This window comes from Panicum virgatum, chromosome 9K (genome assembly GCF_016808335.1).
Source record: "Panicum virgatum strain AP13 chromosome 9K, P.virgatum_v5, whole genome shotgun sequence".
NCBI classification, from domain to species: Eukaryota; Viridiplantae; Streptophyta; class Magnoliopsida; order Poales; family Poaceae; genus Panicum; species Panicum virgatum.
The window spans coordinates 8,832,868-8,858,681 of record NC_053144.1 but is presented as its reverse complement, the minus strand read 5'-3'; the positions used below and the strand labels follow the sequence as shown (position 1 = coordinate 8,858,681).

The 25,814-nt window shown below is 45.7% G+C and overlaps 3 protein-coding genes across 3 annotated transcripts; all 3 read right to left on the bottom strand.

Moving 5' to 3' along the window:
- Positions 1 to 4,594: 4,594 nt before the first annotated feature.
- LOC120648510 (EPIDERMAL PATTERNING FACTOR-like protein 2) lies at positions 4,595 to 5,958 on the bottom strand. The gene is made up of 3 exons (XM_039925272.1): positions 5,473 to 5,958; positions 5,324 to 5,361; positions 4,595 to 5,197 (listed from the first exon to the last, which is right to left on the bottom strand). The coding sequence occupies exons 1-3, from the start codon at positions 5,546 to 5,548 to the stop codon at positions 4,925 to 4,927; spliced, it is 387 nt and encodes a 128-aa protein (XP_039781206.1). The 5' UTR covers positions 5,549 to 5,958; the 3' UTR covers positions 4,595 to 4,924.
- Positions 5,959 to 7,903: 1,945 nt separating this feature from the next.
- On the bottom strand, positions 7,904 to 16,609 carry LOC120647683. Its single transcript, XM_039924550.1, has 21 exons — positions 16,371 to 16,609; positions 16,158 to 16,234; positions 15,782 to 15,860; positions 15,589 to 15,663; positions 15,363 to 15,477; positions 15,222 to 15,279; positions 15,083 to 15,154; positions 14,309 to 14,445; positions 14,101 to 14,224; positions 13,879 to 14,017; positions 13,503 to 13,772; positions 11,831 to 12,099; positions 10,918 to 10,985; positions 10,718 to 10,788; positions 10,259 to 10,519; positions 9,452 to 9,612; positions 9,306 to 9,361; positions 9,144 to 9,196; positions 8,948 to 9,071; positions 8,478 to 8,575; positions 7,904 to 8,334 (listed from the first exon to the last, which is right to left on the bottom strand). The coding sequence occupies exons 1-21, from the start codon at positions 16,527 to 16,529 to the stop codon at positions 8,263 to 8,265; spliced, it is 2,538 nt and encodes an 845-aa protein (XP_039780484.1). The 5' UTR covers positions 16,530 to 16,609; the 3' UTR covers positions 7,904 to 8,262.
- Positions 16,610 to 17,284: 675 nt separating this feature from the next.
- On the bottom strand, positions 17,285 to 25,527 carry LOC120649906 (homeotic protein knotted-1). The gene is made up of 6 exons (XM_039926834.1): positions 25,442 to 25,527; positions 24,918 to 25,339; positions 24,580 to 24,702; positions 24,285 to 24,429; positions 18,503 to 18,735; positions 17,285 to 17,832 (listed from the first exon to the last, which is right to left on the bottom strand). The coding sequence occupies exons 2-6, from the start codon at positions 25,266 to 25,268 to the stop codon at positions 17,632 to 17,634; spliced, it is 1,053 nt and encodes a 350-aa protein (XP_039782768.1). The 5' UTR covers positions 25,269 to 25,339; positions 25,442 to 25,527; the 3' UTR covers positions 17,285 to 17,631.
- Between the last annotated feature and the right edge of the window lie 287 nt (positions 25,528 to 25,814).

Here is a 25,814-nt window from a genome sequence, read left to right as displayed (position 1 = left end):
AAGACAAAACCACAATTGCACTTCAAAATAGGAGTAAGAACACACAAAAAACTAAAATGATTCCATAGCTGCTCGCCAAGCACAAACAACTCAGTGCTTGCGCAATGAAGATCTACTGTCAGATTATTTATTTGTGCACTAGGACCCACCATCAAGCCTTGCACGTTGCGGCTAAAATAAAAAATCAAGCCTCGGCGATGATGTGATATTTGGAGCATCATTTGCGTTTTGCACACAGCGCGGATGCTCTAAGCCGTAGCAACACCGGTGGGGAGGGTCTTGTGAAGGGGCGCAGGCTTCACGCAGGGGTGGACAAGATCACGAGGTGATGTGGGAGAGGGACCCGTCGTCCCTGGATGACTGCCTCGGTGAGGCATGGGAACGGGAGGACGCGTGGAGATCTCGGCAGAGTTCACAATGCGCTCAAGGGAGTCATGCGGTCTTTGAAACAACGGAGTGCAGTGAAGTTCGGCTCAGTCAGGAAACGGCTGGAGGAACTCAGAGCTAAGCTGCTGGCTCTGTTACAAGAGGCGGACGACGGTGAAGTGAAGTAGATCCAGCTCCCGGATCGTCGCCTGGAGCGAATTATCCCCCCCACCCCCCCCCCCCCCCCCCCCCCCCCGCCCCACTGGTCTGCTCCAACCACCGCGCCCGGACAATCGCGTCGCGTCACCTAGCCACACCTGCTAGGTCAGACAGAGCAATTTCAGGTGCGGTGATGGACTGTGACACTGGGAGATTGAGATGTATTTTTGTTGTCTTGTTTTTGGATATATATTTTTGTCTATACGCTTGCATTATTTGCAGGTGACGCCGCCACGCCGGTATATGCACCTAGCTAGTGGTAGTAGCAGACTGTAGACAATGATAAGTATACGATCGACATGCCACTCGTAGCCGTACTTCGTACGCTGGCTCCGTTCTCGTACACGGGCACGGCACACATGCATGTGACGCACGCTGCACAGATTGGTGCGCGCTGGACCATCCTAAACAGCACACCCACGCATGCAGCTCTGTTTGTTTCGGTCTTACCAGCATCTAACGAAGCCAGGCAGCCAGCGTTGGTGATGCAGGGCCGGCGGGGTCCTCGGCGACACGCCGACACAGGTCACGGGAGGGATTCCTTTTTTTTTTTTGAAAAGAAACGGGAGGGATTCTTGTTCACCTGGTTTGTCTGCTGCGCTGGACGGGCCCACCAGCTCCGATCCTCGTTGGATCTCAATTCTCACGGAATCCTCTCTCGCTGGCCGGCAATGATTCGATTCGATGGACAGTATGGGGAACGGTTTCGTCCCGGCCCCCGTACTCGCGGACGGCGGATCGATAAGAACGGACAGTTCATGCTCGAGCGAAGAGATGATCGAGTATGAACAACCGCTCCCGTTCGGTTCCGTGTGACTAAGCCCTGTTTAGTTTCAAAAAAAATTTCGGATCGAATCTTTCGACACATGCATGAAGCATTAAATGGAGTTAAAAAAAATAACTAATTACATAGTCTAACTGATTAGCACGAGATGAATCTTTTAAGCCTAATTAGTACATAACTGGACATTATTTGTTAAATAACAACGAAATGTGCTACAGTAACAAAATTCAAACTTTTCACCAACTAAACACACTAGTTTAACCTTTTCACATTAAACAAAGATCTTGCCATTTAAAAGTATTAAATAAAATTTGTTTACAATCTTTTCACAATGGATGCTAATTCGAGAGTGAATTTAATAAATTTTTTAATTCATAATTTGCTATAGTAATATAGTAGTAATCCGCTAATTATGGATTAATATACCTCATTGGATTCGTCTTACATATTAGTTTAAAAATTTTGCACTTAGTTTTATAATTAGACTTTATTTAACACTTCTCAATGATAAGATTTGTCTCGCAAATCAGCTTAGAAAATTTGCAAGTAGTTTTAGAAGCCAAACACGCTCATAAGTTCTGTAGCTAGCTGTTCATAAATTCATTGCACACGGCGGAGTCAAGACTAGCCAGCCAGCTAGTCCGACTACGAGATCGGTTCAGAGACTATGTAATGTAAATATAAAATAAATATTAAATAACATTTCCTAATAACATGCGTGAATGGCGCGAGTCGCGAGGGAACCGAGAGGCCACAAGCGCCCGTTCACCATGACCGGTGGCCCGCAGCTAGCACACCTCTCCTTCACGTCGGCACGTACGTCGCGACTCGTGGCCTCATTATGCAATTTCCGCAGTAGCCGTCTTCCGTTCCGAGTCAGGGGTACGGCGCGGCACGGTCTTTACGTACTGATCCACCCAAGCGGAGGTATATATACGATCATGGAGCTAGGTATGGCGAATCTGTTGCGATAAATAAATAAAAAAGGTACGTGAAGCATTGACTAGTGTCCCACCAAACACTGGACTAGCCTTTCCATAGCCAGCGCATCACATGCACGCCAGCATGGGCATTATTAGAGCAGCATCAGCGTTTAGCTTATTTGTTAGATGGGCTAGAGAATGACGCGTCACAGGGCTGCAGAATTTTCTTTCCTTCTCTCGCTCTCTTCTCCAGCCTGCCCCAAGATTAAGATCCGGGTTTCATGTGCTAGTGGACAAAATTGCTAGACTTTAGCACTAGTGTACCCAAACAGGATACAACTAGGGTGGGCTAAAGTTTGGTCAGATATGAGTAGTTAATACAAACTGGGCCAACCACATTTTCTTCAGTAGGTACTACTACTTGATAGCCAAACCCAAGAAACCTCCCACTGGGCACATAGCGTGGCCTAAGTAACGGCGCTATCTCCCCATGGAAATGCATGCCCCTCGTCTCCTCCGATGGAAATGCCATGCAGGCATCGACTCATCACTGCTCACTCGCGGCGGCATCCGGGGCGCGAAGAACAGCTGGGAATGGAATTGTGCCCGCGCGCGCAGGGCTGATGCGGATGGCAAATGCGAAAATTTGCCAACATGGACGGTGCCGCACTGCCTGCTGACGTGTGTGCGGGCAGTGCTATCTGGGCGCTACCTTTCGACGGCATCCATCCACTGATCGACGCCAATGGTCCAGGCACGGAGGCACCTGCCCCTCACGGCCGCACCGGCGGCGGCAGTAGTGGTGCGTGCGGTCCCGGGGCACGGCAAGAGCCAAGCAAGATCGCAGTTCAAAGTGAGTGCCAGCTGGGATTCCGGCCGGGACCGTCGCAGCCTCGCAGGAGAGGGTGGCAGCAGATATTTTCGGGACCTTGTTACCTTCAGTAACCGTCCTTGCTTAATGGAGATCGCCTTGCTATTTGTTGAGGGGCACCTACTTTAAGTTTGTGTGATCTGGTATCGTCAGTTCGTAACGACGTAAGTAAAATCTTCTGAACGATCTTTTTTGTTTTGTTTTTTTTTTGAACTCATCTTCTGAATGATCTTGTAACTGTAAGCAATGGAGTGGGGAACGCTCCTGCTCGCGGCTGCGGCTTTGCTTCCGGAAAGACTATAGATCATGTGTGCTGCAAACCATGAATCCATCGCCCATGAATCCATCGCCTGAAGAAGTAAAGTAGACGTGAGTCGGCCCAACAAGAAAATTAAAGCCTCGAGCAGGTGTGGTGATGGTGGTGGTGGTGTCATGGAAGTTTTGGGCTCCATGGATGGCAATACTCGACGAAAGCAAAGCAACGATGTAGAAGCCCATGTGGGCCAGCTAGCCAGCTAAGGAGGCCTATATTATGTATAGCCCACCGGACTAATTTTTCATCTCCGAGAAGCATGTTCATGGATATTAGAACTTGGTGAGTGACGACGTTAGATTTGGGTCAATTCAGATTGGTTCTTGGTGAGTGGTTGAAAGATATTCACAGATAGCGATATCAGAGCGATCTTTGAGGCAACACGACTGCTCATGGATGAAGCTTATGGATCTAAAAATGTACTTTTTGGAGTTTATGGACCTAAGTGACATAAATTATAAGTTTATGGACCAAAAAATGCACTTCCAGAGTTATGGACCTATGTTTTCAAAGTTTATGAACCTAATTGACACAAATTATAAATTGATGGACCTAAAATGCACTTTTGAAATTCGTGGACCTAAATAACATACCCTTACAAGTTAGTGGACCTCTAGTGCATTTTAATTTTTTTAAAAGGACTCGAGAAGCATGTTTTTTTAAGGGAACCGAGAAGCATGTTTTGTGGCCCGTTGAAAACCTCAGCCCAGATGACACGAGCATACTGCCTAGCCCTGGGCATAATTTCGCAATGGTTATGCAACGAGATCGCTGACTATGATTTGCTGTGACTGACCCGAGAACGAAGCCAATTCACCAGAGGACATGCTCTGCTCTGTATCAAATGCTTACGGTACAGGGGTTCTTGAAGAGAAAGAAGACATGCTAGCAATGATGCGCATGCCTCCAAGGTTGAAAAGTGTTTTGTCCTACTGTTCAGAACCCTCTTCTTTTTTACAATTGTATCATTCAAGAACAAGAAAAGCAATATATTCTGCGTGTACTATTTTTATAAAATGTGTTTTAGCACTCGACAACTCAAACCTGGTCATGCACATAAGTGGTCAGCCATCGTTGGACCAGAATCATCTCTGTAAAGGAAACCTACTCAACTCAAGTATAGGACCAGAATGGAGAACTTGTCATGAACTGAAATGGTAATGCCAGGCTACTGATGCACAAAGGAACACCATTTCTCTACTCTGATTAATTAATTATAGGCTAACACGGAGTAGCAATACTAAGAAGCAACCCTTGAAAGAGCCTGATCACTAGCCAAACTACAAGCATCTCTATTGCGTACCAAAACCTAGGTAGCGACGAGAACATCTAAAAGATCAGTCTATGATTAATGGCTCATGGATCATCCAACAGCTGAAATCAAGTCTAGTAAAAATTATCATGGGCTCGGCATCAGCAGCTCGAGAGGAGTCGAGGTCGCAGCCGGATCACGGATCCAGGGCTCGCCAGTCCGCGCACCGGCACTTCCAGTTGAGGGGCTTGTAGTCGGTGTAGCTCTCCTCGACCCTGGCGCCGGCGCCGGCGGCCCTGCTGTACAGGCGGGCGCGGCCGGGCGCGGCCTCGCCCCTGCCGCCGTCGACTACTCGCGGCGCGACGGGCACCTGCACCGCCTCGCACCGCCCGCACGGCGCGCACTTGCCCTCGCACCGCGGCGGCCTCGACCCGATCAGCGACTCCGCCACCGCCACGCCCTTGCCAATCTGCTCGACGTCGCCAACCGCACAACAAGCAACTGGTTGGTTCACATGTGCCATGGCGCGCGAGAGGGAGAAAGAGCAGCATGGAACTCTAGCATGGATTGATCCGGAAGAGAGGAAATTACTGACCTTTGGTGGATCCTTGGGCTGGAAATGCAGCGCTCTACCTGCAATCGAAGAAAGCGACGCACTCGCATGAACAATCTAGGAACCGAGGCAGGGGAAAATCAGGGGATCGGGGCGGCTAGGTTTAGTAGGCAGGCAAAGGATGATCTTACCTTCGGCAGCGTGCAGGCCGTGAGAGGATAGCAGGAGGAGAAGCAGCAGGGATGAGGAGTAAAGCTGGAGTCCCATGAGAGCTCGAGCTCGACTGAACGTCGCCTAGCTCTAGCTAGCCACTCACTGAATGAGGTCGGCAACAGTAGCTGGCGTGCCTATATATCGAGCAGAGGGTGCTACAGCGCCAGCATGCTCACTGTTCACATGGGCAGGGGTTCCTTGTGGCTGTGGAGTTGGGAATCAATGAGAGAGGGAGAGGGAGGCAGCCGGGCAGGAGGTGATGTACAGCAGTGTACCAAGGATCAGGCCATTGAATGCGTCTGAATCCTGTGACCATAAAGACTCCCGCCGGCCATTGCTTCCGGCTGTCCGGCAGCAGCGAGCACAAAAGCTGGAGGAGAGAGAAGCGGCAGCGGCCGCGGCCGCGGCAGGCCGAGGAGCCGGCGCCGAGAGCGGCGGCAATGCAAAAATGACGCGAGCCTTGCACGCTCAGGGGGCACGGATTGCTGAGGTCCTTTGACGAAGCACCACTCCATGAAGAAAAGGAAAATAATGCAATTTTGGTGGTACACGCTGACGCAGTGTGTGTTGTGAACTGTGAGGCCATGAGGCTGGAGGGGGCGAAAGAAGCAGGGGGAAATGCAAGCGAGAGCCTTTGCATGGAACTAGGCTTGCTGCCAAAAAAAGGGGCCCGGGTCATGTCCTGTGCAGATTCTCCCCCTGCGTAAAGGGGCACAGAGAGGTCCAAGAATTCAAGAGACAGCTGATGAATGGCACTGAGAAAGAAGCTAGTAGTAGTAGTGTGGGGCTTGAGGCGCTTGACACTTGCTGCTACACCTTCACCCTGATGACCTCTGAATTTCTTATGGTTGCGACTAAACTCGGGCTGCCGGGTAGGGTTAGCCATGTGAAAAATATTTTTTTTCTCCAAAGTTTTTTCTTCATTTTATACCTCTTTTATTTTTTAAATTCTGTATCCGAGCAACATAAGGCCTTCCGCAGCGTGAAGCTTCACTAGTGCTGCTTGAAACGCCATGTCATAAGCAATGCCAGCTTTGCTTGTAAAACTGCAGTGTGAGGCATCACTTCCTCCTGTAGCTGGACCCACAATATAGGAATAAAAAATATTAACTTGCTCTTTCTTTCTCTTCCTGGCGGCGGCAGCAGCAGCTTTTCAGGAGCAAGCAGCGCTGCTTCAACATTCACCGATGCCAGAAATTTTATTTTAGGCATCACTAGCTGCAGTGTTCAAGCACCACTCGAAGTGATGCCCAAAGACCAAAAAGTGATTTGAAGCATCACTCAGATACTACACTGCGGAAGGTCTAAGACTGTCCACAGCGAGAAGAGCAAATGAAGGAGCAAATATACTGTTTGGCACTGTAGATGTACTGTTTGGCACTGTAGACAGAAGGGGCGTGGAAATCGAGGAGGAGATGCTCCTGAGTTTGCTCGGCCCGTTTTGGACAGCCTAACTACTCCACGAGTAGTCATTACCATTGCTTTAGCCTTTCGGTGGATGATCAGTCAGATACAGGTAGCCAAGAAACGTTACTGCGCTGGGATGCAATGCTCATCGCAGCGTGCACCAGATAGGGGAATTAAAAGTGGTTCAGGTCTTCGCGCAGATAGGAGAAACCTGCTACAGCACTACCAGCAGCGAGGCGATGATCACACGCGACAGGAAGTCAACAGCCGTAATTCTCGCCAAGTCTCCACGCACGGGTTCTCTGTTCGAGAGCCGAAGCCCACAGCAGTCAGCAGGTTCGTTTTATTGCACTGCTCCATGGTGTTGGTTAACAGATTAGCAGAGGTTGAGCTGTGTGGTCCATCACTGCTGTCTGCTGGAGAAGTGGTTTAGAGAGAGAGAGAGAGAGAGAGAGAGAGAGAGAGAGAGAGAGAGAGAGAGGGAGGGGAATATCAGAATCTGGAAGAACTGGGCCGGGCCGATTGAATGATTGATTTCTGTGGCCTTCCTCTTGCTCTCCTCTTTTTTTTGGTGGGCTGGTCACCCAGAAACGAGATCTTTTTTGGGCCGAGTTCACAAAACACGCACACGGAAATGGCGGCGAAACAAGGGACGAGGCTTCGGCCTTCGGAGATGGAGGGAAGGTCGATGGTGGCTGATCGCGGCCGATCAACTTCGTTTGCTCCATGCTCAAAAAAAAGAAACCCTTTGCTCCGATTACTTCACCCACCATGTCAGAATTTGAGGTATATGCTGAACACAACACTAGCAACTACTGTAACCTAGTAATAGATTGCTATTATTAGCCGATGACTACAGATGATTTACGCTCTATCTTTCGGATGGGAGGAGAAAACGATATTCGACACATCAATGGGAGGAGAGAAAAGGGATTTTTGACACATCAGGTCTTCCGAAAAAAAAAATGTTTGACGCATCAGTCTGTTGGACAAGCAAAGGGGTAGATCAAGCTGACCTGCCGCATAAGCAAAATCTGGAACATTTTTGTGCATCATGTACAACTGAGTTCTGACTGAAGTCTGGAAAAGAAGCGAGAATACAACTGACATTCTGACCCAAGTCGGGAAAAATAAGAGAGAGGGAACCTAGGCGGCCAAAAATTTGGAGGAAGTTTACCCGCAAAAAAAAAAGGAGGAAGCGTAGAGACCCAACACACTTTCTTTACAATGGGTTCTACTGCTTTCAGTATTTCTCTAATCCTTTTCTTGAGGACACGGATATTTTTCACATGTTCCTACGACCGGAGTTCATCTAGATAAAGAAGAATCTAGCATGCTGGCACCACCTTAGTGCACGCATCTTAATAAATAAAATGGTCGATCATGTGAAAGATCACATCAGCGCCATCAGAGTTCAAGAAATAGGTCTTGACCTGTAACACAAAAGAAAGGGGAGCAATGGATCAGTGTTCAGACAGTGACTAATTTATCTTTCTCCTTTTAACACAAAAAGGAATGGAAATTACGACAAGTGAATCAATGAGTGACAGGTACAAATATAAAAAAGGTGACATACCTGAATTGTGCTATGGGCGAAAAACCTCTGTCTACTTTTCTTGAAGCTAACATCTACCCTTTCCCATGGAAGTCTATTAAGACCTTTGAGCATAACTTCTGAAAAAAACAAGAAGAATTTGGTTATGATAAAAGAATCTCAATAATCATAAAAATACACAAGGTAACCAATTTAGAAATGCGAAACAAGAACATTTCAGTCTCACTGTAAACATTTTTTTTAAAAAAAATTGCAATTTAAACATTCAGTCATCCCTAAAGTAGTCACGAAGATAAATGACATAAAATAGTCATGCAAATAAGTGAAAAAGGTTTCATCCATTTTCTCAAAGAAGTCCTTTGGCAATGAACACCGATGAAGATAGTTATTACATCACTTAATTTATATTCTTATTCTCAAAGAAGAAACTATTGCAGACTGATGTGCAATTTCTTCGTCATTCTAAAATGTGAGAAAACTTTGTACCGTACCTTCCATTTCACTCGTAGTTTTTGCCTGATAAATCATCGCATCTGGAAAATCAACATCCTGAACCTTCGGTTCCTCCACATAAACAATGTGTGGATATCTACCATCGTTTATAAAACTTTTGCGCTGATACAAAGACTTTTTCAGACACGGAAAACATGTTTAAAAATCCAAATGATCTTAGGGTGAATATATTACCTCAGGAAGCTCATGCTGATGACGTATTGAAGATGTCCTCCAGCCAACGATAACTAATTTGTTAGTCAAGGATATCCTTTTTGTAGTTCATAGTTAACGAAGATATAAACTAAAACGGTTTATATGATCTGAAAATTGGGAGCATTTATGCAACAAGGATACAATCATTGCAGACATTGGAGTAAACAACACGACGTTTGAAAGAGCGTAGAGCAGACCTGCAGCATAAGCAAAATATGAAACATGTCGCAGCAACAGGACTAACTTCCCCCTTTCGTGAAACAAGTCGAATTGTTTTCATTGCATACATGAAATGGAGACCACCATAATCAGTAACCATCTGTAGAAGGAGCGGTGGTTTCTCATCTTCTACATCTTTCAGGAAAAGATGTTTTCCGCTTTTCCCAGCAATCCAAGACATACGAAATGCCATCTTTTCCAATTTGTTGGAACCACGTAGAATTGGCATCTGCTAGAGGAAATCAAGAATCGAGTCAGTAATTGTGCGCATCATTCATGACTATAACAGATGCAGCCATGAAACCCAGTAGGCCCTGTACTCCCTGACCCGTCACCAAAATACCAAATACAGACCATCTTAAATACTTTCATTTGAAGCTACAACATAAAGCTATTATCTTTACTAGTAGTGATAAAAATATCTTTACTGGTACAATATTAAAAAAACCATTGTTAAAAGTTTGCATTTGGGACTGGAAAAATTCAAAGAAAGACTTACACTACGTGACAGAGGGAGGAGAAGGTAAAGGTGGTATGAATATGATGAAATAAGCACGTGCATTTAGTACAACAAAGCAATCATAACTCATAAGAGCAAAGCAAAGAAAATGAGAACATTTTATTTTGTAGCACTAGCACCTACAGGCACAAATTCATTATAAAGAATTTATGCATCTAACTAATTACTTTTCTTATAAAACTCAGTTTATAACGTCACCAGCGTAAAAGGTACTAACAATATATCTTTTCTTCTGAAAAGAACTAATAATATATCCTATGAAAGCAACAGGGGTCATAAGAAGTTTCATGAAAACAAGTAGGGTTCTGAGAAAGAAATTCATTATTAAACCCAAGATCAACAGTTTTAACGTAACTTGTTTGTGTGATCTTGTACCGAGGTGTGGTGTTGCAAAGGTGATGAAGTTAATAGGCTCCAAACCAGCAATTTTCCCTCCAGAACTATGCTGGTTACTATGATAGTCAATGACATGCTTCTCACACTCTTCATGAGGATCTTTTTGTGTCTCTCTCTCATATAATAGTGCAATAGCATATCTTGCGATCAGTCCACCCAATGAATGTGCAACAAAGGAAATCTTGCGAAGCTCTGGTCTACTCTCAACAACAGCGGTCACCTTCACCACACGTAAAAGTAACAGTAAATTCAAAAGACATGTTGAAGAAAACAATAGGATCTGATGACGATATTGGATAACGTTGTTAATAATGAAAGAAAAGGGCAGAAAGTATCCATCAATACAGATTATAGTACACTCATTTTTTATTAGGTTCATAACCTGAGATTCTTTCAATATCAGTTCATCAATACTTACCTCCTCTGCCAATCTTCTTCCCATCACATCAATTCCATCAAAGGTTCGAGCTGCTGTGTTGCACCCACTGCCTGAGCCACCCAATAAAAATTCCGACTTAGCTGAGTGAAACAGTATGAATGAACAGAAGGGTGCTAGTATGGATGTCGAACAATCTTTTGGGATTGAGTAGAGAACTGCTTGCATGCTGTTTAACTTACAGTGAACAGCCACATCTTCAGGGTGTTTCTTGATGAAGTGTTTCGCAGCAAAGCGCCAGTTTTCTGCACTGTATAGTTGAAAGGGCACACGTTTGTTAAAGGTATAATTGGGTCTCACCTAGCAATGATATGTTAAAATCGCCGAAGTTAACTTGTCCAGTTGGAACTATCATAAGGTGAAGTGGAGATTTTATTCCATCAGTAGATGCCTTCACCATTGCGAATTTGTACCTTATTTGTATCCCTACTGCTTCCGGGCATTGCATTCGGATGCTGTAAGCCTCGCCAGTCATGTGCCAACATGATAGTTACAGGCCTCATATTGTCACTCAATGACTACATGTACACTGTTTTCAATCCATAGAGGAAACTCGTTCCCATTTCTTCAGAAATAAACATAGTATATGTACTACTACCGTAGTCCTTGAATGAAGTTTCAGACCTATAGGCTACAGCTGCAATGTTCATGTTACCGGACAGTGAATCAATGATTCCGCGTGATCCCAGGGATCTGTGCGCGGGCCTACTGCCAACCAATTCGCAACACAATGCTTACAGTATAAGCCTTTTGCACAAGAATTGCTTCAGTACCAAAAATGTTGGACTATGCAAGGCAACCAAATTTGGTCGACTACATGCGGATGCAGATGTTCACTACCACTGACACTGAAGCTTTGGGTTGATCATAGCAGAGTTCCAGAACGTGGGTGTAAAACAGGACCAGTGATTCGCACAAGAATTGCAACAGTAATCTTAATTTTGACTGAGAACTCAAAGCTATTAATACGGTTCGCGCGAATCGCGTGATGGCCACAGGTGCTGGTCTGTGAGCAGCGGAGGACAAGCAGAATAATAAAGAACAAAAAAGGAAGGAAACGAGAAAAGGCAGAGGAGGCAGAAAGAGAAAGATCACCTCCCGACGATCCCATTGACCGTGACGACCAGATGCGAGGGCGTCGGCCTGGTGCCCCCTTCGCCGGCGGCGGCGGCCGACGTGCCCTCGTCCTCGCCCGCGGCGGAGACCGTGAAGCACCCCGGCCGCGGGAGGCACGCAGCCCACAGCCGCCGTCCGCGCCCCCGCCGCTGCCTCCCCTGCCTCTCCTCGTCCCCGCCGCTCGCCATTTTTCCCTCCCTCTGACTCGGCCGTGTGCGTTGGGGGAGCTCGGGCGCTCGGCGGATCTTTTTTTATAGGCGCGCGCTTGGATTCTGGAAGCCGACCAGAGTAGCATACCAAAGACTTGGGGCAAGTCTGCTGCGGCTGCGAGCGCGAGCGCGAGGGCGACTAGTTGCCGAGGCGTGGCGCGAGGGCGGGGAGAATTCAACCGACGCTTCCTGCTCCCTGCACAGCGACTGAGACGGAGACGAGCGCGGCTTGGCTGCCTCGTGGCGATCGCCTGCTAGCAGAAACTCTTCCCCCCTGCGGCACTGCGGAGCAGGTGACCTGTGTGGCTGCGTCCCTTCTTCCAGTCGCCACTCGACCGCTCGGACGCTTTCCCTTTTGGAGTTTTGGTCCGGCGGGCAGCGGAGGCTCATGATGCGCGCCGCCGCCGCCATCGTCGTGTCATCGCACCAGCGACGGGGACGGATCTGGGAGCATGCCTTTTGTTACGTGTAGCCAATATATGGGAAGACCTGTAGGCTAGGTGCACTAGACCCATGCGCTCATCCGCTTGCTCGGTTGCTTTCCATCCACGCTTGCTGCATTTTCACGCACGGCATTTTCGTACCCGGGTAAAGTTTATTAGTCCAAATACAGTCACCTGATAGTAGTTACAACTCGCAAGGCAGAGCAGCAGCGCAACGTAACCACCAGCCGTTGCCCGTTGGCGTCGTTCCTCCCAATCATCTGGAATAACGGGGGTCATGCTAATTTACGGTCAACCGTACGGGTCCCGTACGATCGATTTTCCGATAGTTTTTTTTTCCTGTTTTTAGAATTTTTTTGTTGTTTTCTGAGAAAAATAAATTCAGACATTTTTTATGAGTCAAATAATTTTTCGAGTGAAATTTTGGTGGGTAGAAAAAAATTTCAAGAAACAAATTGGTGAGATAAAAAAAATTTACGAGAAAAATTTTGATAGAGAAAAATTTATCAAATGGAAGAAACAAAAAAAAGTACATCCAAAAAAAATTTGTATGCAAAAGAACAAACAAAAACTGGATCTGGGCAGGGGCGGCGCTGGTGGCGAGCGCCGCCGCCCCTGCAGGCGCACCGCACTCCCCGCCGCCGGCCCCGCTGCGGCTCGTGGCGGCCCTCGCGCCACCGGCCCCGCAGTCCCCGCCGCGCCTCCCACCCCGGCCCCGCCGCCGACTCGCCATGGAGCAGAAAGGAAAAGGGGAAGGGGGCGCCATGCTCGAGATGCAGATGGGAGGGAGGGGGGAGAGCCGTGTGCAGTGGAAAAGGAAGGAGAGGACGAGCGCGGAGGATAAAGGCACGTGGATGGAAAAAAAATCGACCGCTACAGGGGTATATGTTATGGTCACCCGCAGATTCAGCATTGCGAATAATGGGCAGGTACCAGTTACCAAAACCGTAAAGATCTGAGCCGGAAGAGTGTCATGTGACATCACGACACTCCCACTTATTTTTCTTCTATTATATTAGCAATCCAGCTTGGCCTAAAGATTACAAAAATACAGAAACAGGCACGGCAAATGCAGGCCACAGAGTCAGAAGCGCACAACCGCCGTTCCAAATCTAGAAGGGCGTGTGTTCTAGAACAGAGTGCGACGTTGAAACCAGTATTGACCGACTGATTAGGCTGGTAAACAACCTTTCTTTTCTCCCTTTTGTTCTCTTCTCTAGAAGGGGGCGGCAATTTCAACCCGAATGCAGCTCCGCGCCCCGGCCAAACCTGACGAATGCGTCCACGTAACTAACGGTCTAGAGCTTTCTGAAAGAAATCTCAGAGTAAGATAATAATCTTAAAATGGTATCATGATGAGAGTCGCCGGCCTGACCTTGTAAACGCTGACCAAGTTTAGCGGTCGGCGACCTTGACGGCAACGGGATCGCTGCAGTAGGGGCAGTTCCCGAACAGGACATCGAAGGACCTGCCGGCACGAGGCAAAGAACAGAGGCCTCGTGAGAGCAGACGACCTAATGATCCAACACGACATGACGGCAAAGCAAACCAAAGCTCGGGGGGGGGGGGGGGGGGGGGGGGGTTCATTCGCACGTACTGCCTTGTCGTGGTGATGGAGCGGAGCCAGTCCCTCAGGCAGACGGAGTGGAAGGCTCTGCTGCAGCTGGGGTTCTCGCACGTGTAGTCGGTCGCGCACCCGCTGTGTGGCCCGAGCTCGTCATCTGGATCGGAGGAGCGAAGACGCGAGCGTTGCTGTGATCAGGATTCAGGGGCAGAAGGGATTGCGTACAGGTAAATCTGCTCACCGACTGGCAGGTGCCTGGCATAACATATCCCGCAATCAGCTTGCTCGTCGTCTCTGACGCTACCGACTGAAGGTGGCGCAGGCAGTGCAAAATCCAAGACGCCCGCCAAGTTTTCATGAAATTTCTTCTTTGTGTCCCTGACAGTGTAAAAGGCTAAAAGCATCAGTAAGCACATATCACGGGAAATTTCGATTACCCATTACTAGTCCACTACTAGTGGCTAGTATAAACCAATATCTCTGTTTTACAGGAAACAGTTATTCATGCAACAGAGTTCAATTTTGGCACATGTTACCTTCACAAGCTCAGTGAAGATAATTAAATGCAAAGAATATACAATAATACATGGGAGAAGATACCGGATGCTTGGCACATGTTGCCGAATAAAATAACAATTGATAAACTACTTTCGAAAAGACAATAGCCAGGTAGCCAACAACATAGATTTGCCACGGACAAGGATCTTGCCACCTTATTGTGAATACCCTTTTTTATTCAATTGTGTACTCGTTCCTGTTGTTGTGCCATTAGTGACTTGAGAAGACTGTGTGAAAGAGAGCACGATGCCGACCAAGTCACAAAATAGGTTCTCCCGATTTCAAAGTAATTTGTTGATGCTTACACAATAGGTAGACCCCACTCTTCTCTTTTTCTCCTATCCGCCTTGCCTAATGTTGCCTTTGCAAGTTCAATTAAAACATTTGAAAAAAGAAAACAATACTGCATCCTTGATAAGAATGTGCACAGTGCGATGAACGAAGCATGTGAACATACCATCTTTTGCGATTTTTTCTCCAATTCATGATGAGCCGATCAAGTTTGCCTTCTGCACCCAAGAAGCGACACCTGAAAAAATGGTGATGCATGATCAACCATGGTTGGCTTGGAATGGAGTCTTGAAAAGTGGCCTTACTCTGGTAAGGAGCTGGGCTTGTGTGCGTCAACATGTAGTAAAATATAGCAATCATCACCTGGTGATATCAGGCAACATATAATTTAAACAAAGATAAATAATAGTAAATCATTGTTACTTCCAAACTGACAAGGAAAATACCTAAAGCTAAAAGGCGATGGGACATAGCATAGGTCGGCTTTGTTGCGTCAACTACCCGAAGGACCTTATCAATCTCATCCATTGTAGACCAAAACTCTTGTAACATCTTCAAGTGCTAGTTGTGTCAACCAAATAAGAAAGCACAGAACAGCACCACAATATAAAAGGTAATCCCAGTGAATAGGATGCCATGTGATCTAAGGAATAAGAAAAGAAGTGCACCAACCTCTTGAAACTGGCAAATAACATCTTTCAGTCTTGAGCTTTTCGACCACTGTATTTTCGGGAGGTAAGGTACTTGCTGTTAAACGAGACAAGTTAAATCATATGGCATGCACTATCATAGTGGAGTTCCTGCCATTGCACAGTATGTAAAAGAAACATTCTTAGTTTACGGAAATACAGAGTTGGAGACTGACTGCCGTGATTGAAGGGGGGCTTGCAGGATAACCCATGGGCAGTGTGATCTCCAGTAAATGAATCCGTCCCTTATCATCCCTGGCAGATACACCATCAGCCATAATTTCATATAATGGATTCGAATTAAACTAATTCTCAAATAAACATTGCTACACTTGCAGTTGTTGTCCCTATGCATTATTACAATGTTCAGGCAGGTCTCTGAAACAACCTTTTTAGAACAACTATCAAACTAGCAAACTTCAGTATGTAATTCATGCGCTGGCCTCAGCTCAAGGGCGGATACTTTTATCCCAAACAATCGGTGCAGTAAATTTATAATTGGCAATCACTACTTAATGCCGATTGGCAGCAAAGGAGGGGAATCCTCCTTACACGACGCGGAAGGAGAGACAAGACACCCCATCATCCCCTGTGGCGCTCACCACCCGCTCCCACCCGATCTCTTCGATCTGCACGCGCGAACGCCCAAAGACAAAAACGAACGCGATGTCACCAACCCCGCACATGGGGGAACGAGAAACGCGAAAAAAACGATTTCCTCGTGGGTTCTGTCGGCGCAGGCATTTCGCCGAGCGGCTGGCGCACCTGAGCGAACACGCAGCTGTAGAACGCGGCCGGCCGCAGCGGTGGCGGTGGTGGCCCCGCTGCCGCCTGCGCGTCCGGCCGAGCATCCGTGTAGGCCTCCTCGCCCGCCCGCGCTTGCGACGTCGCGGGCGCCCGCGAGAGCGTGGCCAGCACCTCCATTCCCCGAACCGCCGCCAGTGGCGGCGGAGCCGAGCTCGCCGTCCAGAAAAGTGGCGGTTCACGCAGGGCCCAGCACCCGGCCCAGAGAACCGAGACGACGGCCCGGTTTCTTCTCGAAGGCTGAACTTGAAGGGCCTACGGCCCACAAGCGAGCCCAGCTCGGTACGCTCATCACGCACGGCCCAGTTCAGCTGACGGGGCACCTCCGCCTCCCGGAAACCCAACCCATGCGTCGTGGGCGCCGCCCTTGCGACGGTTCGTGACCCTCTCCGCCGCGACGGAGGACGGAGCTGCGGTGGCGACGCTCCCCGTCTCTGCCCACCGGCCGGCGGCACCGACTGATCGTGTGACTGGTAAGTACGCCCGCTTGTGCTCAATCCAGCCTCGTTCCCTTTCCTTGTTGCGTAGATTCTGGGAGACTAGTGTGCCCAGATTGAATTGCATGGCGCGTGTAGAATCGAGGGAATTTGGGATCTTAGTGCGGTGGAAAATATGCATTGGGCACTCTAACTCGAAGGAAGAAGCCGAAGCCGGCTCCACTGATGCGATCGATCAAACACGTTCAGGCTCCATACAAAATCTGATCCCATGGTGGCTGTAGAGTTTAGCTCGACGAGAGAACTCGGCAGACAGGCTATGTAGAATGCCATTCTGTGCTCTATAGGTGAAAAACCAAATGTACAACAAAATCTTCAGATATTAGAACTCGAATGCCGTCGAAATAAATTACACATGTTAAAATGACGAAACCTAAGTGGTACTATAATAAATATCACATTAGATTAGACAGAAACGAGCTAGATCGTGCAAATTATTCAAACATGTAGGAATCAGTGATCCATCTGTCAGGTCACGCATACAACCACACAAAATCAAAAGCACACCACCACAATGTGGAGTAGGACCTAAAGCAATGTTCATGCATGTAAGCATAGGGCACAGATATAGTAGCACTTGCAACAAAATAGTTAAGCATGGCCTACTTACAGCCCATGCATGCGGCACACAACATTAGATAGCTAGCCAAGTCTTCAGTACTTCTGACACTTGGAACCATTAGTGTTTAGCTAGGTAGTGGTGTGAAATGGAAGCGATAGTGGCGCTAGCCGAGCCGGTACAGCCCGCCATCATTGATGAAGTGTCCGTCCATGTAGAAGGCCCCAGTTGTGTGGTACCCATCCATCATCAGGTGGTGCATTTCCTCAGATGGCTTCCAGTGCCGCTTCCGCTGGTTGATGAACCAATTGTTGATCTGCTTCAGGTCAAGCCCAGTCGACTCTGCCAGCGCCACCTTCTGAGTCTCCTGCTTGAGTAAATGTGGAGTGAATTCGCGTCCCCAGAAAATATAAAACAGATAGTTCAACACATATGTTGGGATAGTGACAGGACATAAAGGCTATGCCATGTATAATGGATCTCATAAAATGAAGAAATGAAATAAAAATATTATAGTGAAAGCTCCTTGAATATTAATGTTTGTTCACTTAAAACCCTGAACATGAAAAAAAATACATTTGGATCCTCAAACTTGTACAGGCAGGCAATACATACTTCAGTTGTTAGGCAGTTCCCATTTGAAATCAATGGGAACTCACTTTATTGTATCCAGGCGAAGGTTTCATATTTCTTCAGATAAATTTAGTTGCTTAACTTTAAATGTCATTTAACAATACTGTGAAAGTATAAGAATGACTTAAATAAGTTGAATAATATGTTTAATTAACAGTCACTCATCAACATTAAACTTCAGCACATTTTGATCCACATATAAATGCTGATATTCAAATTAGGGAATATTCAGGATTGCTAAATGTGTTTTATGTATGCTTCCCTTTGAATTATCCTGTGACATAGCAATCAGTGAAGTGATTACATTGAATTTAATGGGCCCTAAAAACTGCAAGTAGACTATAGCTTCTGTGTCATGGATCGCCCTCAGAGAATAAAAATGGAAGCATAGAAAGAAGACGTACTGAGGGGTAAGGCCATTTGTAGTGCAGATCCCACCAGCTAAGGAGCTGCTGGCGAGCCTCCTTAGGGAGCTTCCCTTTCTTCTTCTTCTTTGACAGTTCTTGCTTGAGAGAACTCAGATAGCCACTGTACTTCTTCAGGAGGTGGTGCTTGAGCTCTTGGTCAACACCATGTGCATCAATTTCAGGGAGCTCTGTCTCTCCTCCACTACCTTCTTGATCCTCCTCGGAAGAGCCTTCAAGCATAACACATGGAACTGTTAGCCACGATGAAATAAGTGATCAAACGGTATCCACAGTCAGATTTATTAAAACATCTATCTCCCACAAGTACTGAGTTTATCTACTAACAAAATACATCATCCATATATGCAAGGCAATGAACACTAGTTTCTTTTTTTTTAAGAATTGAACACTAGTTTCTATGTGCTGTAGTTAAACAAAACCAGAGAACAATTATGACTTTATGGATGTCAAGTGTGATGCCACACGATAAAGTAGCACTCAATCTGTATCTATATAAAAAAAAAACATCACCAAACTCCCATACGAGTTCAGTCTTCGGAAATTTGCAAGTTTCATTATTGATATTATTCCTTTAGGACAATGGCTGGTACTCTGCCTTTTCCTTAAAGTAGAGTAGCAAATATGTCCAGGTAAAGCCTAGACATATGTCCAGGTAAAGCCTAGACAAGTTGCCAGGCAAGAGGAGCTACAAATTCAGGAGCTGGCTGATTGATATAGTCCACCTATCTATCACCTTCACCATATCCATTGGAGTGCATACATTTGCATACAGGTGCATCTGCAACTTTTTAGTTTGTGAACTAGCGCATTCTGAAAAATCTAAAAGAAATATTGATGTTTCTCCAAATACTTGTGTTTATGTGATTTTTTTATACTGTCCATAAAAAAGTTATATTGCAATTGTGTATGCACCCACTTGTTTTTTTCTGAAGTCCACAAATGTTAGCATGTGCTTTTTTCTTGTGCATTTGCAAATTTAACTATTCTGTTACAGAATTGGTGCAAATGCGCCCATCTACACTTATTTTTTGGCAATTGTCTACCAACATCTTGTTGACAATATATCAGGAAGTGATGTAAAAATAATCAACAGAACACAGGTTAAAGAATTGAAATAAAATGTTTCCCTATGTAAGGGCACATTAACCAAAAAAGGAAAATGAATTATCTTCTCCGTTATTGAGTCATTCCAACTTTTACCTTTATAAGAAAATAAATAAGCTTATGTTGTTTCAACAAATCTTGTGCCTGGCCTAGGTAAAGGAGGGTGTAAAAACCATGCCATTTTAACAAGGATCAAACTCATAGTTATCTTTAGATAAGATCAGGTGGTTTTAGCAACTCACATGCCCAAACAAGGACCTAGGGTATCGACCTCCCTTTTGTATTGTTATTATTATTATTAGATTTATTCTTACAAGTTATATCCTTGACTATTGGCCTGATCAATGATGTAGCAAAGCCACCACATAAAAATGATTGTTTGATGCTCCAACAAGTTCTCCTTACTGGCACAAATTCTTTGATAGTGGGGCCAGAGGCTTTGTTTATGTTGTTGCAGCTACTAAGGCTGCAAATTCAGACTAATAATAGAACAAAAAAGAAATACCAAATATTAGATATATTAGCTGGGGGAGGGTCTTTTCTTCATTCTAAATCTCATTTGAGAATGAAGCAGCCAAGACGAGCTAGCCACACCCCATGTTTTAAGAGTAGCAGTGGTGAATTACGAACTTGAAAACTGTAATGTTCAATTTTTTTATCAGCTAAAGAAAAATCATTTTCATCAGGTGTGAACTCTCCTTTCAACCATGTGCTTGGAACCATATGTAATGACTGCATTTTTTTCAAATAATTATGAACAAGGCTTTCTTAATTGTCATTTATCATGAATTATATTTAGGAGCTGCTTATATATATGGACTTGATCTGTTAACCAAATGAATCTGCACAAACAATGGAGCCATGGAGGATCTCTATAGCTACTAAAAAATGGATTAAGGTTATTAGGGGACATGTATACTGTAGAATACTGCTGATTTTTTAATGGATCAGATGATGGTTACCCATGTGCAATCTTGTGCTAGTCAACCTTAAATGTACATTCCACACCCAAAGGGATGAAGCACAGTTTGTCTTTTGTGTGGATGCTGCTGTATCACAGACTGTTTAGCCTAGAAAGCTGAGAGAGAAATTTGAGCAACAGAACCTTCCTAGGCTGCATTAGTAGGTTTTTATTTGCTCCAGAAAACCAGGTAATGAGCATATATATATACATATATTTGCATAAAGGAAACAAGTATGTCGTATGTGTGCATCCTGACGGAGGTAAAAAATATTTCATTTTTGAAAAATAGCTTTTGAACACATGATGCTCATTTTCCCCCGGAATTACTTATTAGGTCAGACTAGCGTGGTAAGATGTCACAGCTGGAGTAATAATAAACAATGATATGTTCACTAAAAACATCTGCAAATGTGTGCAGTTGTCTTTAAGACGAAGAAAGAACAACCATTTGTTCACTAAAAACACATTGCCAGCCAATTAGGATACAGTACCCCCATGAAATTATTTTGGCATATTACTTTGTATTACTTGTTTATGACACAAGAACTTTGTGGTAAATGTTGATGGCCTTCATGAAAATGAGAAAAACAAAAAAAAAGAAACCTGGTGTGTTGTTGGTGTTACATCAATCTGAAAACCAACTGGAAATAGAAATATGCACAGAAACTCAAGTAGTGCAGTTTGATGCAAGAGACGAGGAAATTAATAGAAATGTGCACAGAAACTCCAGTAGAGCAGTTATGATGCAACTGCAGAAATAGAATGTGCACAGAAACATAAGGGAACTCGATTTAAGACTTTCATGTTAATTTTAGTACAATAACCTATGAAATAGTCTTGCCATAGAAATCCATACGGAGCCATTCCAAATGTTTCAACATTGATACATCTAAATCCTCTTGATTTCTTTTTTCTTGTTTGCAAGAGATATCAAACAAATAAACATTTAAAGCAAATGAAGAACAAGAACAATTGGGGCCAATTTCTACATGCATTAGTGGTGGAAAATAAAAAAATGCAGCGCTCCGGATGGTATACACGGTAAAGAACCTTATCACAGTATCATATGTAATCTTGAACATTCAGATAAATAAAATAATGATGCGTGATTTAAAAAAACTAATGAGAACTGGTGAGTGCAGACATGATGCTGTACTTAAACAGTCAGCATAGAATCTGAAAAGGGAACACAAAATATGGAACCAACACGTTCAGCAATGAAGAATAGCACAATGCAATGCAAATGGTCATCCAAGAAAATTCTAGATGCAGAGATGGAAAAGCCAGATAGTAAATTCATATTTCTTTATTCTCCAGACGCATTGTCTTGTCCACTGGCGTTCCAAACGTAAAATCAGTCAGCTCTTTTTTATCCTTTCGTTTGTATTTTGTTCGCTTCCAGTATCTATTTTGGTGTTACCTCGAGACAAAGGGTAACTCGTGATATCTGTCCCTTTGCTTTTGCATGGCCTTGAAAGAATGCATGCAGCTAAGAATCTTGGGGTACAGATGCAACATCAGTCAGAAAAAAAAGCAGTGTTGTTTTGCGATTAATTCAATGTGTTGTTTGTTATCTCCATCAACTGACAGAAGTGATCTATATTTTCCATAATAAAAGAAAAACACAAGAGGTCGGTCTACCAAGGTCAAAGAACAGTTGAAGCTGTGAAGAAATATGAGTTGACAGCTGAGAAATGCAGACGCAGTTGTACTTGGACTCGAATCGGAAAGCATCCAATGTCCTTTGACCACCATAATTTATGAGAGAGAATGCACGGAGAGAAGTCTGTCACAAAATACAGGGGCATGTCTAGGTAGACGCATATATTAAAAGATCACACATCTATTGCTGGAGAGATCTCACATCAAATAATGGGGGCTGGGCATGCACTTGCCAAACTGTTTCTATGGTTCTCGAGGCACACAGACCATTTTGTCCACTGCACCGGTCAGAACACAAAAAACCGAGCCACATACATAATGCTGCCTCATTCTTCACTCATCAGCCTGGCTATGCATGAATGAACATAGGCCCGGTCAGATCACAAACCCATAAACCCCGTAAACAAAGGAAAAAAAAATATATCGCATTAAATGTTTCGACACATACATGGAGTACTCAATAAAATCTATTTACAAAACTTTTTTGCATGGATGAGCTGTAAACCGCGAGACAAATCCAATGAGCCTACTTAATTCATGATTTGCAACAGTGATGCTACAGTAACCATCTGCTAATTATAGATTAATTATCATCATTAGATTCGTCTCGCGGTTTACAACCCATCTGTGTAAAAAATTTTATAAATAGACTTCATTTAGTACTTCAAATTAATAAAATTCTATCACAATTTTTTTTAAAAAAAACATCTAAACACGGCCATACTAGTATTCATTTTTCCTTGCAGTGTTTTTGCCCTGAGCTTGTGAGGCCTTCATAAAAACTCTTACGGCAGTAGCACTATTCATGCTGCTTCTAAAATCAGATGGCAGCTTCTCACCTACATAGATCATGTGCTCAGCAATGAAGTGATTGTGTTGTTGTGGTACTAGCAGTGCTGCAGTGATGCCGAAGTGAACACTCCGGACCAGGGAGTAACTGTGGTAGTACGAGTTGTTACTATAGCCTCGTGATAGGTCATTAGAAAGCTCTGCCCTGGATCGTCTCGATGCACCTGATGTGCGGACGCATTTTAAAATTAGTAGAAGAGCGGACGGGCAGATCTGTGTCCTGTGTTGGGAATGCATCGACGATGCAAACCATGCACATCTGGAAGACCACACCACACAACAAGAGATTCTAGGACAACAGGTAGCTTCATTTTTTGAGGGGGAGAAAGATGACAAGAATGTTGTGGTCTGGGCGTCTGGCTACTAGCTTGCGTGACAGATGGGGGATGACTCTCTCTCTCTCTCTCTCAGCAAAACTACGTGGGTGTACTTGTTTCACTGACATACGGCAGTGAGACTCCTCGGCCATGGACTGTTGCTTGCACGATGCACAGTACTGTGCCCTTCCCCAAACCCTAGGCTAGAACAAACGAAGGGCTCCATAATTCCCTCAGGTTTCCCATCATGGGAAAAGATGGGTGCCTGAACCAGCAACTACTCGCAGTCACATGCACATATTCCATTGGAAATGGAATCAATGGAGGACGAACACGGCATCCATGACAACAGCCAAAGGAGAGAAATATCAGATCAGCTGAAGCCAGGGAGATTTTAGGACGGCCCTTATCCTAATCGCAGCGCGGGATTGCAGCGGAAAAAAAGATGGGATGGGCCGGATGGAATGTGTGAAAAGAATCAGAGCTATCTGTGTGCTAGATCGAGCAGCACGGCTGCACATGTGAGGACTATTCCTTTCCAGCAGAAGCAAAGATCGATGGAAGCCTGATGGAAGAATCTCACAGATGCATGGCCAGGAACAGCAAGCAGGGAGAAGAATCTTGTGAAAACCCCTTGTTAGGAATGCTGCCACATTTAAACATCAAAGGCATGGACATGTCATTCATTGGCAGCTAGCCATACTCGACATGCATGCGTAGCAAGATGCTCTTAAAAAAGGCAACTATACGCATGCCAAATCGCTGGTAAACCACAACAATATTTTTGTTCTTTTTTTAAGATGCAAATCAGCATATGCTAAACCAAGACCCATCCAAGAAATCATCCGAGAGATCTCTATACCAGAGGAAAGGATATTGCGCAACGATCCGCCGGAGATGGAGAGCGAGCTGAGCTGCGACTCCACCCTCCGCATGAACTCCATCGCCTCCTGCAGCGGCCTCGTCAGCTCCTCCCTGAACTTCACCAGCATCTCATGGTATGCCTCCTGCACAGAAAATTAAAACCGAGTCGAAAGCAAGGACACGTACGCCTCCGTGAGTGAAATATATAAGCCTTGAAGAGCAAAGACTGACGCGTCCTTCCTCTGAAGAGAAGTTGTTTATTTGTTACTAGCCGAGATGTATGGCAAGCTCACCATGAACTGATCCAGCTCCGGCTCCGTCGCGGCGCCGAGCCCGCCGAGCGCCGTGCGCTGCCGGGCTTCCAGCTCCTGCGTCATCGCCGCCAGCCTCGCCGACACCTCCGGCGGCGCCCCCACCTGCAAGCACCCACGGCCAAAAGTTCTGAACACTAGCTAGATGCACATGTCTGCATGAGCAGCGTGCATAAACTATAGCATGCTATGTAAAAGCAAGCAGAAAGTCTGCATGCGCCATGCTCGACATCAGATGTAGGAGAAACTTCTCGAGCAGAAACGGAAGCAGCAGCAGCGCTACTGCAGTTTTAGACTGTTCCTAGTACAGGTGGTCTTGCCTTCTGGCACTCGAGGTAGGCGGCGAGGAGCGAGTAGTAGTGCGGGTGGGACATGATCTTGGCCTTGATGGCCTCGACGTCGCCGGCGTAGGGCGACGACGACGAGGGCTCCTTCGCCTTGATGCACGCGTCGAGGAGGCTGCCGCCGTTGGCAAGCTGCAGCACCGGGTTGCCGCCGTTGGCGCCGCTGTTCACGGTGGCAGCCGTGTTCAGGGTGAGCGGCAGCCCCGCGCTCGGCGGCTGCGGCGGCGGCGGCGCGACGACGGCGCTGAGGGAGGATCCCCACAGGTGGTGGTGCTGGCCGTGGCCGCTTGCGCCAACTCCGAAGTACTGGTGGGTGATCTCCTCCATGGGAGTGGGCGGATCTCCAGTGAAGTAGTGGTGCAGCGATGAAGCTCTCCGCCCACTGTCTCCGCGAGCTCCTGCGCAAAAGGGGAATGGCCTGGAGATGAGATGAAGTTCTTGGGGCAGGGGAAAGAGGAAAAGGGTTTGGGGCTTGGAGGAGGAGAGGGAAAGGAGGATGCCTGGAGCCTGGAGGTATGTCTTCTCTCTATGCTATCATTAGAGTTTGAGAGAAGGGAGAGGGAGCGAGGGAGGGAGAGGGAGAGATATACGCGCTGTGTTTATTGCAAAAATGATGGAAAAGTGTTTGCAAAAAGTATTGTAACATTTTTTGTTTGTATGTGATAAATATTGTCTTATCATAAACTAACTAGTCTCAAAAAATTCGTCAAGTACATCAAAACTATGCAATTAGTTTTTTTATTTAACTATATTTAGTACTTCATGCGAGTTATTTGATATATTTAATATTTCGATATAATGGAAAATTTGGAGGAGTTAGAGAACTAAACACAGCCACAGAAGGGAAAAGGCTGGAAGCCAATGCACCTGCTG

Excerpts from the sequence above, each read along its gene's own strand:
- LOC120648510 (XM_039925272.1), bottom strand. The coding sequence starts at position 5,548 with ATGGGACTCCAGCTTTACTCCTCATCCCTGCTGCTTCTCCTCCTGCTA. Across the intron at positions 5,362-5,472 it reads CGGCCTGCACGCTGCCGAAG|GTAGAGCGCTGCATTTCCAG; the intron begins GTAAGATCATCC and ends CTTCGATTGCAG. Across the intron at positions 5,198-5,323 it reads AGCCCAAGGATCCACCAAAG|ATTGGCAAGGGCGTGGCGGT; the intron begins GTCAGTAATTTC and ends GACGTCGAGCAG.
- LOC120647683 (XM_039924550.1), bottom strand. The coding sequence starts at position 16,529 with ATGGAGGTGCTGGCCACGCTCTCGCGGGCGCCCGCGACGTCGCAAGCG. Across the intron at positions 12,100-13,502 it reads CTAATATAATAGAAGAAAAA|AAGATCCGCCGAGCGCCCGA; the intron begins TAAGTGGGAGTG and ends CGCCTATAAAAA. Across the intron at positions 9,197-9,305 it reads CTCCAATGTCTGCAATGATT|TTATCGTTGGCTGGAGGACA; the intron begins GTATCCTTGTTG and ends CTAACAAATTAG.
- LOC120649906 (XM_039926834.1), bottom strand. The coding sequence starts at position 25,268 with ATGGAGGAGATCACCCACCAGTACTTCGGAGTTGGCGCAAGCGGCCAC. Across the intron at positions 24,430-24,579 it reads CGGAGCTGGATCAGTTCATG|GAGGCATACCATGAGATGCT; the intron begins GTGAGCTTGCCA and ends TTTTCTGTGCAG. Across the intron at positions 18,736-24,284 it reads GCGCAATATCCTTTCCTCTG|GCTCTTCCGAGGAGGATCAA; the intron begins GTATAGAGATCT and ends TTATGCTTGAAG.